The 13,104-nt window shown below is 34.8% G+C and overlaps 1 protein-coding gene across 7 annotated transcripts in view; it reads right to left on the reverse strand.

The window, feature by feature from the left end:
* LOC108917294 (rho guanine nucleotide exchange factor 18) overlaps positions 1-13,104 on the reverse strand; it is a 115,432-nt gene that overhangs the window by 27,906 nt on the left and 74,422 nt on the right. For 5 of the 7 annotated variants that reach the window (XM_018723814.2, XM_018723810.1, XM_018723809.1 and 2 more), the window contains 10 exons: positions 9,039-9,263; positions 4,775-4,954; positions 4,057-4,165; positions 3,824-3,998; positions 3,604-3,764; positions 2,097-2,204; positions 1,167-1,233; positions 1,006-1,117; positions 858-928; positions 423-529 (listed from right to left, as the gene is read on the reverse strand). In XM_018723814.2, coding sequence (XP_018579330.1) covers positions 423-529; positions 858-928; positions 1,006-1,117; positions 1,167-1,233; positions 2,097-2,204; positions 3,604-3,764; positions 3,824-3,998; positions 4,057-4,165; positions 4,775-4,954; positions 9,039-9,263 — 1,315 coding nt within the window. The remainder of the gene's footprint in view (positions 1-422; positions 530-857; positions 929-1,005; positions 1,118-1,166; positions 1,234-2,096; positions 2,205-3,603; positions 3,765-3,823; positions 3,999-4,056; positions 4,166-4,774; positions 4,955-9,038; positions 9,264-13,104) is intronic. The other 2 variants (XM_018723812.1, XM_018723815.1) reach the window with 2 other exon arrangements.

A 13,104-nucleotide genomic window follows, 5' to 3' on the forward strand; every position in this document is an offset into this window, starting at 1 on the left:
CCGTATCATGTAACGGGTAGAATTCACGTTCCATATAAATAAACATAACACATCGAACTTTTGCGCGAAATTAACTGGCGTCGATGTTAACTCGAAACGCTCACATCACAAGAGCTTAAAGAAATAAAGTAATAGAGAATATGCAGGACTTTCAGTCGAGTTTCGGTAAAACGGTTCCGAAAGAGAGTTTCGGAGACTTTCGAGAGACATGCCAATTGCCAACACTACTAAAAAATCTAAATCAGAACTCATATAAACAACATAGATTTCAAAGTTCCTACACAGTTAACAAAAATAACATTGACTTTCCGTTTGTCTGAACAGTTATTTTGCCTAAGTTCTTACCATCACAGGTACTTTAGTATCGGGGGGGTCATCGTGAGGGTGGTTATTAGGAGGTTTCGGGTATTCCTGTCACTTACCTAGTGGTGGTCGTCGTCGAGCCGGGTAATGAGGCGGACCCCCGTTTGGCAATCGAGTTCTTCGCGTTGGTCAGCGGAACGGCGAATCCAGATAATTTACTTGTACTCTAAAATAAACATTTTTTTTGTTAGTTGGAAGTACGTTTCTACTTAATTTTAATAATCTTAAGTGGGGATCAATTTTTTACGAATGTGTTCCCTTGAATACGAATCTGAAGTCCTTTTTTTTAAGCAAATAAATACTCGAGTTATAATTAGTTTTTAAAATGTACTTTAATACTCGTGTATATTGCCACTATAATCATGCATTACAAAATATATGAATTGTAGGCATCTACAATGCATGTGAAGGGAGATAGTGCGGGTCGACGTTTACCAGCACTTTCAGATTCGTGTTCAGGGGAATGTATATATAAAGGATACTAACGAAATTACCTTTGCATTTTTCTTTGCGCATTCCTGTATATTGTCCTTACATGTATTTTGGTGTACTGTTGTGCCACAACCTACAAAACACGTTTGTAAATCAACAACGAAACTTTTCGTACGATAACAGGAAAATTTAAGTCGAAAAAAGACTCACCCTCGCAGTATAGGGCAGGTTTATTGCTTAAAGGTTTAGTGCAGACATCACATATTTGAGAAGTACCGTAGCACCCCGACACCCACTGGTGGGTAGCCTTTTTAGTTTTATCCTGAAAACGGTACGTTAGTAAAATTGCGACGACCCGACGTAAGACTTACCTTCTTTTTCCTAAAGAACAGACTTCCCCTTTTCCGTCGCTTCTCAGAATGTCTGTCATACGGAACGCTGGAAAATGAGTAACGTCGGGCATGAAGTTTAACAATATTCTCCGATAATTAGAAAACAATTTTAACTACACACTTCCTCTCTAAATTTTGACACGATAAATAAACTTTAAACAGTAATTCTGTGATTTTGACAGTTGAATAAAGAAATTTTGACAGTGACAGTTAAACGACAATCTTCGATTTGACAGATCTATTAGCGCCATATATTAATGTACAAAGTACCAGGGTTTTTCAGTTTGTTATGCCTTGGCCAATGAACCTGGTGCCATCTGTGGGGACAAAGGGCCACTCCACAGGATTAGTCGCACGCAATGTTACTGACGTCATTGTCTTGAAAACCTCCCACCACTACTGTAGTGAGCTACCCGAGACGCGCGCCCAATAATACTGACGCTATAAAACCGATCCGGTGACGAGGTCGCAAAAATGGTAAAACTTTTGCAGTCACCACTGCAGATGTCGATGGCGAAGAATTTTCTCTGTAACTTGCGACAACCAGGGACATAGGCCACGACAAAACAACCCGAAAAGCCATGACGCTTTCAATATTTTCCAATGCGCAAACTTATTGCTGTTACTGAATTATTCTTCTCACATCAAAGAATGAATTTTAACTCTGCGTTCATCGACACAACTGAGACTAATCGCAATTTACCAAAAGAGTACAAGAAACTACCAATTCAGAACGACAAGACTGTAGCTATCTACGACTATCGGTTCCTAGAACTCCTAAGAAACATGAGATGTGGAGAAGATAGAGTGTGATGATAAGAAAAAAGATTCAAAAGAGTCGGTGTCGGTGGAGTGGAGAACAGTGCAATAGGGTTGCACCATGCAAGCCCATGCATGCTCGTTACTTACTGGTGCAAGTGTGCGATGGAGTGCGGATCGTAGTGGGCGTGTCCGGACCTGCTACCCTCCTCTTCGGTCTCGCTCTCCGTCCCGCTGGGTCGGCCCCTAGACACCAAGCTAAGCACATGCACTACACTGCTCTAGCTAATAAAATACACAGAGGCCAGCATATCCTCAGAAAAAGCGTCTTTTATAATAAAAGACAATATTTTTTTATTACGAAAGACATAAACTACTCAATATTCAATAAAAGCGTTATATAGTTTTTTCTTCAATGATACAAGCCCTGTAACTTTTATAAAGCTTCTCTGATATTCCAAAATAGAAAACAGTAATTAAACCACCAGATTTAGATTTTATCTGACAAAATAATCTTATGTATTCCCATTGTAGAAAAAGAGAGACAACCAAGGCTACGCGGTTTAATTTCTCTGAATTTTGTCATGTGTCAGATTCGGCTGATGCGTCTGTGCTTGTCATAAGCGTACAAGTGGAAAGATGTTATTATTTTCTTCAAATTTTAATTACTCTAATAAGTGTTTTCAAAAATGGAATCATATGAGTGTCTTTGCTGACAATCGAGATCAAAAATGCTGTATGATAAACAATGTACAAAACGGAATTTGGTCACGAAAGTCGAATATGTTAGGAAAAGTGTCAAAATGAAACGTTTAAAAATGATGAAAATCCAAAAAAGCTAAACATATGGCAGGCAAAAAATTGAACTTGTCAATGATATTAAATATGGAATCTATAGAAATTACAGATTTTATTTAAAAAATGAACTTCCAGCATTAACAAAAATTGAAACTGCAGTTACAAATTACAAAGATCTGTCATTCTATATTTTATAATTTTTGGAACCCTTTAAAATGTACGCCCATGGATTCACATTCTTCGCACATCTTTTTAAAATATAGTCACTGCCCAGTATTTTGGAAGTTAAGTATAATCAGAGGCATCACATTGTTGCCAGATTGCCTCTTTATAAGATATTACAGGAATTTTTTTAAACAAAGTATGTAGCTGAAAAAATTTCAATCTGGTTTTCATGAATTGTTCTCCTTTTACCAATGGATGTCAAATTCGACATGAATATGTAACCGATATAAGAGTTACACAGGTTATGCTATTTAAAAAAAAAAACATTTTGCATATTAGAATAATCTGGATATGCTGGCTATTCGCAAAAACTGGAGTTACTTCGTATTAAATTTTTACCTAATATTGTTAAAAATATATACAGTCAAAACAAAAACTGAATCGATATCAAAAAACATCCAAAATGACGGAGTAGTAATATTATCAAATCCATGCAGAATCTTGATTATAAAGACTGTGCAAAAAATACAAAATCTGTTAAAAATCAAAATATGCAAAGCAGGTAAAAATTCAAAACAGGTTTTTAATCCAATACGAGTGACAGTAACTAGGGACGGTGTGAAAAATATTAAAAAAATATTGGATTAAAAAAGTTGTAAAAAAATAATTAAAAAGCCGGTACGGCAGAACTTACAGAGGTAAGGTCGGTTGTGCCCCGGCTAGAGCCGGCTCGGGTGCCAAATCCCTAACGGCAATGATAGATGGCGTCGAGATGGATTTCTGCAGCGGCAGCCTAGCCGGCAGAAGACGTAACTGTTCTGCCTCCCTTTTCGCCTTCAACTTATTAAAGTCGTTCTGAAAAATTCGCAAAGCGTCCCATTCATTTAAATTTACCAATTTTTTATATATCTCACCTGTAGATCAGCCTCGTTCAATGAATGAGTGCTAGCCCCACCTCCCGTACCTCTCGTACCTCTATGCCTTATCACAATTGGTGCGTCTGGTCCTAACAGCCTCACCGTGCTGCCATCTACGTTATCTATCAGGGACGACTCGTCTGCTTCGGATTCCATACTGCTCAGAGAAATGCTTCAACAAAAGCCAATGTACTCAAAGGAAACGAATGAAAATTAAAAGGAAAAGTTACCTCCTCTGGCGGGTATGCTTGATTTTGTCCTTGTTGCCGGTGAGATCCTCCAAGGCCGTCCATGATCGTCTCCTTTGAGTTTCGGGTTGGCACAACCAATCTTGAGTTCCTAGGGGGGAAAACGTAGATACGTTCACACAAAAACAATTTACAAGTTCAAAATATATTTCAGTAAACTTCAATAAATCTCCAAAAATATACACAACTATAAATTTTATAAGAGACAAAGAAATAATCCACACATCACAGGTATAAGGAGCATCAGATTCTTGCACCTGCAGAAATTATGTAATAAAGCGTGACAGACAAATGTTTGGGAAGCAAAGAATTACGGTTCCAGAGACAATTTCACTATGCTTAGAACTGACAAATACCCACAAGAAAGCATACATAAAGATAAAACGTAGACAAAACAAAGTACCTATACACACATTGGTTGAAAATGGCGACAACACTCGAACAACGGCAGATCATTAGACACTAAAGAAAAAAGAGATAACGTACCTTCAAAAGGAAGACTACCTGGATGTCCCCCGATTAATATGAGAGAATCGTGCGTCTCGATGCCCCAAAAGTACCAACTAAAATCAGGGACATTCGAGAAAGAAGGCCTGAGGCCTAACATACAAGCGAGAAGAAGAAATTAGAACAGGAGAGAAACTTATGGAACGCTGTTAGAATTTATGAGCTTTAAGACTTATAGTTTTTACTGGCTTACCGCTGCCTTTCCTGCTGGGTGGCTGGTGCAATGGTGACGATCCCAAGGACCCGCCTATCACATCGAGATCTTGTATGGTTTCATTGAGCACGGGACAGCTCGCGCTGAGCCTCGCCACTTGAGCTAACAGCGGATTCAGAGCAAAAGCTGCAAAATCCCTGGAATTCGGTCCATAGGAACCTAAAAAGAAACACAGGTTATCATCTAGGACTACACACAGCCGATAAGGATTAATAAATCTCAAACCGCAAACTGCAGACGTGGGATAATCGTACAATAAAAGTCAGTTTGCTATTAATTTTACACTTTGTCTTCAATTCACAAGATAATAAGTCGAATGGTCACTTTTCCTTTGCAAAAATATTCGAAAAGTTAGGTACAATATACATGTATTATCAAATTCACAATGATAATACCATATTATTATCCAGGATGTACTATTATACGGAAAGTATGTGTTACACATAATTAGCACTAATGAATTTGGATTCATTAAGTAATTAAGAACAATTACAGCTGACAAATGTGTTTAGGAAATACACTATTATTAGATGTAAAATTAATATCATGCTACAGAAATTAACTAATTTAAATTAGCTGTCTACATAGTGTAAATTAAATGATCAATATAACGAGCGTTCAAATAAAAACGTGGTCGAAGTTGGCTCTGACACATTGGACGTAGGGAGTAGCTTATAGCGACTAGTGATGGGAATAATCGAATGAATTAAATAATCGAGAGGTTACCGTTCGAATTAATTTTATAATCGAATGATCATTCGAATGAATAATCGAAAGTTCACTTTGAAAATTTCCGGTCTATCCCAAATCATATGCGAAACATGTTGACGTTAGGTAAATGACTCGCGGATTGGGGCATTTCTTCCATATTTCTTCGTTGCCAGTTGAGTGATTCAGCAGCATGTGTTTAAAATGAGTAGTCGCCGCCTAAAGAGGTCCATTGTTTGGGATTTTTTTGAAAAAAAAAATTATATAGAAAACATAATTTGGTATTATTTTCATTCATATGAATTTTTATCCCCGCTAAATAAAGCTCCCATCTAACCCCCCGCGATGCCACTCATAAAATTCCTGCATACCTTTTTTCTTGTATGTCGGTGCGGTGATATTCGATTGTCTCATCTATCCTCTCGGCCGTCTTATCTCGAGATGTTGTAGCTCGTTAGAGCGTTGGAACAATCGAAACATCTGCGCACTCGCTCGAGTCGTGCAGGTAATAGTAACGCTGTGGCCACTGTCATTCGTATCCGAATAATCGAATGATTCTATATGACCACTCGAGATATCTCGAGAGATTTTCATAATCGATATAATCGATAATTTTCATTCGAGTAGTCCCATCACTAATAGCGACCAACTTAACCTCATTTCTCAACGAGCTGTATAGCAGCTCAGTTTCAATAACGTTAATGACTATATAACTTTATTATAAATAATCGTGATATCAATAACAAACAATTAAAGGAGAACGCAAATCTTTTTTTAACACTGTGTGGCAGGTACCGACTGATACTCCCACCATTTGTGATAAAACACGTACAGAAGTTCTTGGCGCATTTTCCATTATTTGTTGGACATTTTCTTTTAATTCTTCAGTCCGCTTTTTAGGTCGGCCGCTTCCTTCTTTTCTTGTTACACTGCCCGTTTCACGAAAAACATTAACACAACGCTGAACTGCACTTTGAAAAATTTTGTACTCTACAACGCCGGGAAATTGATTTTGAAATTCTATGAAACATTCCTCAATAGAATACTTCCATATTCCATCAATCTTGCGTCCATTTCTAAAGTAGGACTCTATGATAAACACTTTTTGTTCTTGAGAAAACACCATTTTAAAAGCTTTTTAAAACGAAAATATTCAAATTGATAGCGGCGATATAGCGCTTTGACAGATGACGTTTAAGTTCATTTGCTATACGCTACGCCCTACGTCCAAATTTTCAGAACCAACTTGACCACGTTTTTATTTGAACGCACGTTATATTAAAATACTTGATTTAAAACATGATATCACATATTAAAAAATGTGTAAAGTTATTGTTTAAGTCTTAATAAAAAGTTAAATAGATTTATTACCGAGAAAAAAAAGAGAGACAAAAAATTGCGACTTTTTTCTAACTGGCATTAAAGGTTGGTCAGTGAATGTGACGTCACATTAGTAGACAAATTATTCAATTCTTTCAGACACATTTTATAAGCTAACAGATAAGTCAAAGGAAGGGCTGATGTTTGTCTACAAATTTTGACGTTTGTAGGGCGTCAGGATAAATCAATCATGAGCTATATATAAAAAAAAAATACATTTCCAATGAAACCTAATCCTGCTACCTTTTGTAACAATGTGACAATTAAACATCATTCTACTATTGAAAATAATTTAAATTCGACCTAGTGTGCTTTTCTTATACATTTGTTTACTTATTTTTGTTTCATGACGTTTTTAAAATATGTTCTGTTTCTTTCTGTCATATTCTTAGAAGCTTAGAGATTCTCCTATACTACTACACTGTTCTTAGAAGCTTATGAAAATTTCGAGAAGTAACATAAATTATAGATTTAATAGAACAGGTACTATATTATTATGTAAATGTCCCTGACAATGCGAGATGGAGTTTTTTTGAAGGTTAAGTTATTTAAACTGTATGTAAAAAAATTGTATTAAATAAAGTAAATTCTGAACATTCCTTGTAAAATTCTTAAAAAAAATATTTATATATGTCAAAAAAGTTTATTCATTGGACAATACTCATAGTACGAGTATAGGCAGGTAGGTTATATCAAGATAGGTTTGAACTGGAGAACAATCGGCTAGTGTTTATTTAAAAAAATATTTTTATATCATCAGCATACATTAAAAATTTACTGTGCTGAAAATCTTGAGTGCATTACGTTTAGGTAGATAAGCAGTGGCCACTTGAATTAAATAGTTCAAAGGTCTTCATACCAGCCATAGTATAACTTACATGAAAATCTATCTATAAGGGTTTTTTGGCGAGAAAACCGCTAACCCGGTTAACTATAGTTTGTTGAGGTTTGACGTTTTGGCGAGAAATGTAGTTAACCCGGTTTGGCAGAGTTTGCCTAACCATCAAACCGGACTTGTGGGTTGGTTAGGATATTAAGTTAATATTTCTATCTTTGTTTATTTATTTTCTGTTTCGTACCATCGTACCTAGTCACTACTTCGTTTTTTTTAGAGGTTTGGATAGGTATAAGTTGTAAATAAAAAAATTTGATAATGGATTAACTTTGCAAAAAATACAAAGTAATATTTAAAATTGATAATAAAAAAATAGTAATCGAGGATCCAAATAACTTTAATCGTAGATATGCATATTCTATATTGCACTGTATAGATCTTTATTAACTTCCTTTTAGACGATACATTTACGTGGGAATAGTTATTTGTGAAAAGGTAAACCCATTTTGATTTAATAACCGTCTATACATTAACGTTATTTCAGGGATGTGCATTTCAGATTAGGAATAACAATTGTAGTAAATAAGAAATAATCAAACAACTTGAGCTACGAGCACTATCATAGATTATAGGTTACGATTTTATTATTGATAAGATATCCAAACTAAAAGAATTTTTGCGAGTTCTGTCAAATGTTAACTCAAACTCTTAACACAATCAAACTCGAGCTAACCGGGTTTGATGTGGTTTGGCTCGCCAAAAAACCCTTTATGTAAAGTAAGGTTAGGTCATACAAAAACATAACCCAACTCACAAATGCAAATCACGAGTCACGAAATCGACGAAGCATCACGTTTAAAAGTGTAAAGGAAAGGACGATAGTTTGGGTACTCGCTCCTTCTCTCTTTTATCGTTGTGGAATGAGTTGCGTTAGCCAATCACGTGCATGTGCGAGAAAGATAGTACCCAAAACTGTCTCTTTCTCTCTCTCTGTCATTCCCTACACTGTCGCCGTAAGCGTACTTCCACCATGTTCTAATATTTTTGACAGCAAATCATCCATAAAATAAAATAAGGTTATGAAAAATTTAGGAGAATAACGGTGTGGGCGACATCTATTATATTAATTTGGAATCACTCTCATAGGAAAAGCAACCGTTTTGTATTTAGGTAATTATTTTCAAATTCAGCGTGTACACACTCCAAAAAGTTTGCGAAATGAACATTTTTTCATTTACTTTTGATAATAGGGGATCAATTAATTAATTCCTATGTCACGATCGAGGTCCTGGAAATAAAGTGTACAGCTAGGGGGCTTACTTTGTACGGTGACATTCCGCATATGCTGGACATTCTCGTGCAGCTCTCGGACCTGCTGCAGGCTGTCCTCCAACACCGGGTATGTCTTGTTAGCGGGCGAGTGTGGCGTCACGCTGATGGTGGGCAGGGGTCCGGGCCGAGGCAGCATGTCCAACACTGGCAGGTGATAGTCTGTGATGACGTCCTCGTCACTGTCGGCTTCTCCCCCGCTCTGGCCACATTCATCTGCAAGAAATATCCAGGTTAGAATCTCCTTGAATCCTCGAAAGATCTTAACAGTCCCCCGAAATAAAATTTTCGGGGAAATTTTGGCGGAATAATGCGGATAACAACGCCCAACGCGCTTATGTTTTATACTACCAAGTAAAAAAACATGCAAATAAAAATAAAATTACTCTGACAGAAACTGAAAATTAAAAAACATCTAAAAATGTATTCCTGGCTTATTATTAAAGTTCCTAATAGCAAGACGCATACTCAGAGGCATTTGTTCAGATGTATTCATATTAAATTTTCTGTAGGTACTAGTGTAGAAACGTGACTTATTTCGATACTCGAATGTAAAAAAGCTGGTACCTATTATACATATAATGGTGATAAAATATTATAGATATAGCGATCCTTCCCAAAGCCTGTCCTGTAAGTCCTTTTTCAATCCTGTTGCGCCCAAGCATGTAACGCAGACTATATTTTATAAGAGGTCACGGCGTAAAAGCGACCTTTGACCTTCTCTTCTAGCCGGAGGATACAACCTTATATATTTATATTATATTTTCATTAACGTTTAAAAAACAAATTTAAATAATGTATTAAAAAATTTGGCTTAAAATTCAGCCCCTGAAAACATCCAAGGATTTGGGATTCTCTTGGAAGTTGTTTCTTTTCTGCCATCCCTACTTGTAAGATAATGGGAAAATTTGTAGTGACTGGAAATTGTTCATTTTAACATCGTAACAGACCATAAGTCGGACCAACATTTTAGTATTATTAATAATTGTTTTTCAACTTTTTAAAAAGATAAAAATATCTTTACTTCGCGTAGCTCGCTTCTACATTTGTAGTGTTTACAGCGGTGGTCATGGTTAACCTCGCGCAGTAGTGAAAGATGGAGTGGAAGTAGCGCTTATTACTATGCAATTTGGGCTCTATTTAGTCCGACTGTCCAAATAGTAACTATTCATGCCTTTTTTCTTCTTAAACGTAATATTTTAAAAATTGTAACAGTTTAAATTTATTGTAAAGACAGATTAACAGTAATGCTATCTTTTGAAAAATCAATGGTGTCAGAAATACCAAACTTTAATAGAAAAGTAATTGAAAAGTTTATTTCGGACAAAAGCAGAAGAATGAACTTCCACTATAAAAATAATGTTGCAACACATTTTCCCTATATTTCAATAGTACTTAAAATAAAACTGCCTAAATTATATTTATTTTATTTTTTTTCAATAATCTACTTAAATTTTTCAGTTGGTCTAATTATTGTACTAAATACAATTTTAGAAGAAAATAAGCAAATTACCTATACAATGACAGAATAATTTTCACTTATAATTTCCCTAGTGCTTGAATTATTTCCGGAAATTTTTCCGAAGGAACGCATTTTTTGAAAATTTTTCTAGAAAAATGCGTGATTGAGAAAAAATTTCCGGACATTAATTATTCAAGGACGTGGGGGATTCGGTAAGAAAATTTGACATGTTTTATTTTGAAACTTATTTCGCCAAAATAAAGTTGGCTTGACAGGTAGACATTGTTTTGTGGTGCATGACATACTTTTTTCTTCTTAAACGTCACATAATTTAATAAAACATAAAAAAAACAACACGTTCCTTTCACTTTAGTAATAAATGAGACATTTAAATTTTGAATTCAGATATTTACCTTTGCAATACAATTCACTTAGTATTACTAAAATAGAAGGAAAGTAAGTTTTTGTAGAAAAGCGATGTCTATGACAGTTTATAAATGATTCTTATTAAAACATAAAAAAACACATTCCTTTCACTTCAGTAATAAGAAAAGCATTTAATTTTTGAATTCAAATATTTATCTTTGTAGTACAATTCACTTATTATTACTAAAATAGAAGGAAAGTAAGTTTTTGTAGAAATGCGATGTCTATGACAGTTTATTAATGATCCTGATTAAACATAAAAAACAGCACATTACATTCACTTTAGTAATAAAAAAGACATTTAATTTTTGAATTCAGAAATTTATGTTTGCAATATAATTCACTTAGTATTACTAAAATAGAAGGAAAGTAAGTTTTTGTGGAAAACCGATGTCTATGGCTATATATCAATGATTCTTAAAAAATCATAACTGCAATCAAGTAGGCTTAGGCTTGTGACGTCAAAATCGTCTTCGCCATCCGTCACGTCAATTTCTCTAGCTTCTAATTGTTTACAATTAAATCATGTCAGTGAACAACCAAAAAACTAATTTAAAACCTTATAGTATATGTAATTCTTGCACCAAAATAGGGGACATTCTTATGTCTCATAAAAATTTAAAGTATTTGCCATATTTACTGAAAAAAACTGGAATCAGTCCGCATCAAGAAAACCTTTTCGCAGTTATTCAAAAGATTTTGGAGGAAGATATCCCATCTTTTTTACGTAAAACCAGGGCTCAGCAGAACAAAATTTCATCAAATTATTACATGTATTTTATGAAACACAGATATCTGATGGAAATGAAAAATAAAGTTAATAATTATGCTCCTGGTTACTCTCCGTTGCCAGAAGGGTTCCAGCCAGAATTTCAAAATCATTTAGCGTTAATAGAAGAAATCTCAGAACAAATATTTGGTAAATAATTATTTGCATCTATTTATTATTTTAAAATAAATAAAAACATTACAAAGCAAAATTCTGGATAGGTACTGATTTTTGAACCATATGATAGCTGTCAAAAAAATATTAATTTTGTTTGACAGGAGGAAAAAAATTCCGAAAAATTTGGAGGTTGCCATGAGCAACTGTCGAAATTACAGTATGCAATTAGCTTAAAATGACAGGTGTAAAATTTCAGTGTAATTTCATTTGGGTACTCATAGAGAAAAACATTTTGACACATTTTTTTTCGTTGCCATGGATGCCATTTTAAAATACCATCATTTGTTTCGCTACGAAACAGAGGTGTCAAATTTTCGATAAAACAGATAGGCCGCCGCCCCCGTCACTGGTTGCAGCTAGCTTTCGAGTCAATAAAACTGCAATATGTAATACTAATATAAGGTTCTCATTCATAACGTGACACACTTTTAACCCAAGAATCCAAACAATTACAAGCAGTGTGCGATTTTTTGCCATTGTGATAATCGAGCACACACCGAAGATGCTTATAACAGTATATTACATTCGAGCCATTGTTTTCGTGAGAATGGTGGCCCACATGGGCAACTAAAATAATAGCAATTCAGTTACGGGAGTCGCAGATCAGTTCTGATGTGTGTAAAAAAGAATATAAAAGTAAAGAAGAAATTTGTTAGGTTATGTTACCGATTTAGCATGGATTTAGCTAAGGCGACATCCACTGTACATGTGTGGCACAATCATGTCCAAATACAATTTCAAAATTTCCTGTATTGTAAAAATAAAGTGTAAGTTAGAGAATAAATTGATAAATTCAAATTGATTGAGCGTTGCTGATGGATAGGGTGTGATACGTTCTCCATTTATTCTTGTGTTGTGCATTTTGTAAGTCTGATTTTAAAATAATTTATTTGATGTTAGGGCTAGGTGCACAGGAAGTAAACAAACAATTAAATCATCATACCTATTATATATTTAGTTATTCTTAATTATATATTTGTTTACCATATAGAAATATGGGTCTACAACATTATCGACATTTTTTTTAATAGGACGCTCTATATTTTATAGTATAAATAGATAGCTGTTCTAAAGACAAATTTAGCGATATAGTTATACCTACTGTTTTGTTGTAGTTGTCAAAAAATGGAGGAATTAAATGAAAACAATAATTTAGTACCTAGGTACTACTTTTTATTTTATTACAGCAAATGTTCAAAGTGGCCCCCATTAACCACCAATGC

This window comes from Anoplophora glabripennis, unplaced genomic scaffold (assembly GCF_000390285.2).
Source record: "Anoplophora glabripennis isolate ALB-LARVAE unplaced genomic scaffold, Agla_2.0 scaffold22, whole genome shotgun sequence".
Taxonomy (NCBI): domain Eukaryota; kingdom Metazoa; phylum Arthropoda; class Insecta; order Coleoptera; family Cerambycidae; genus Anoplophora; species Anoplophora glabripennis.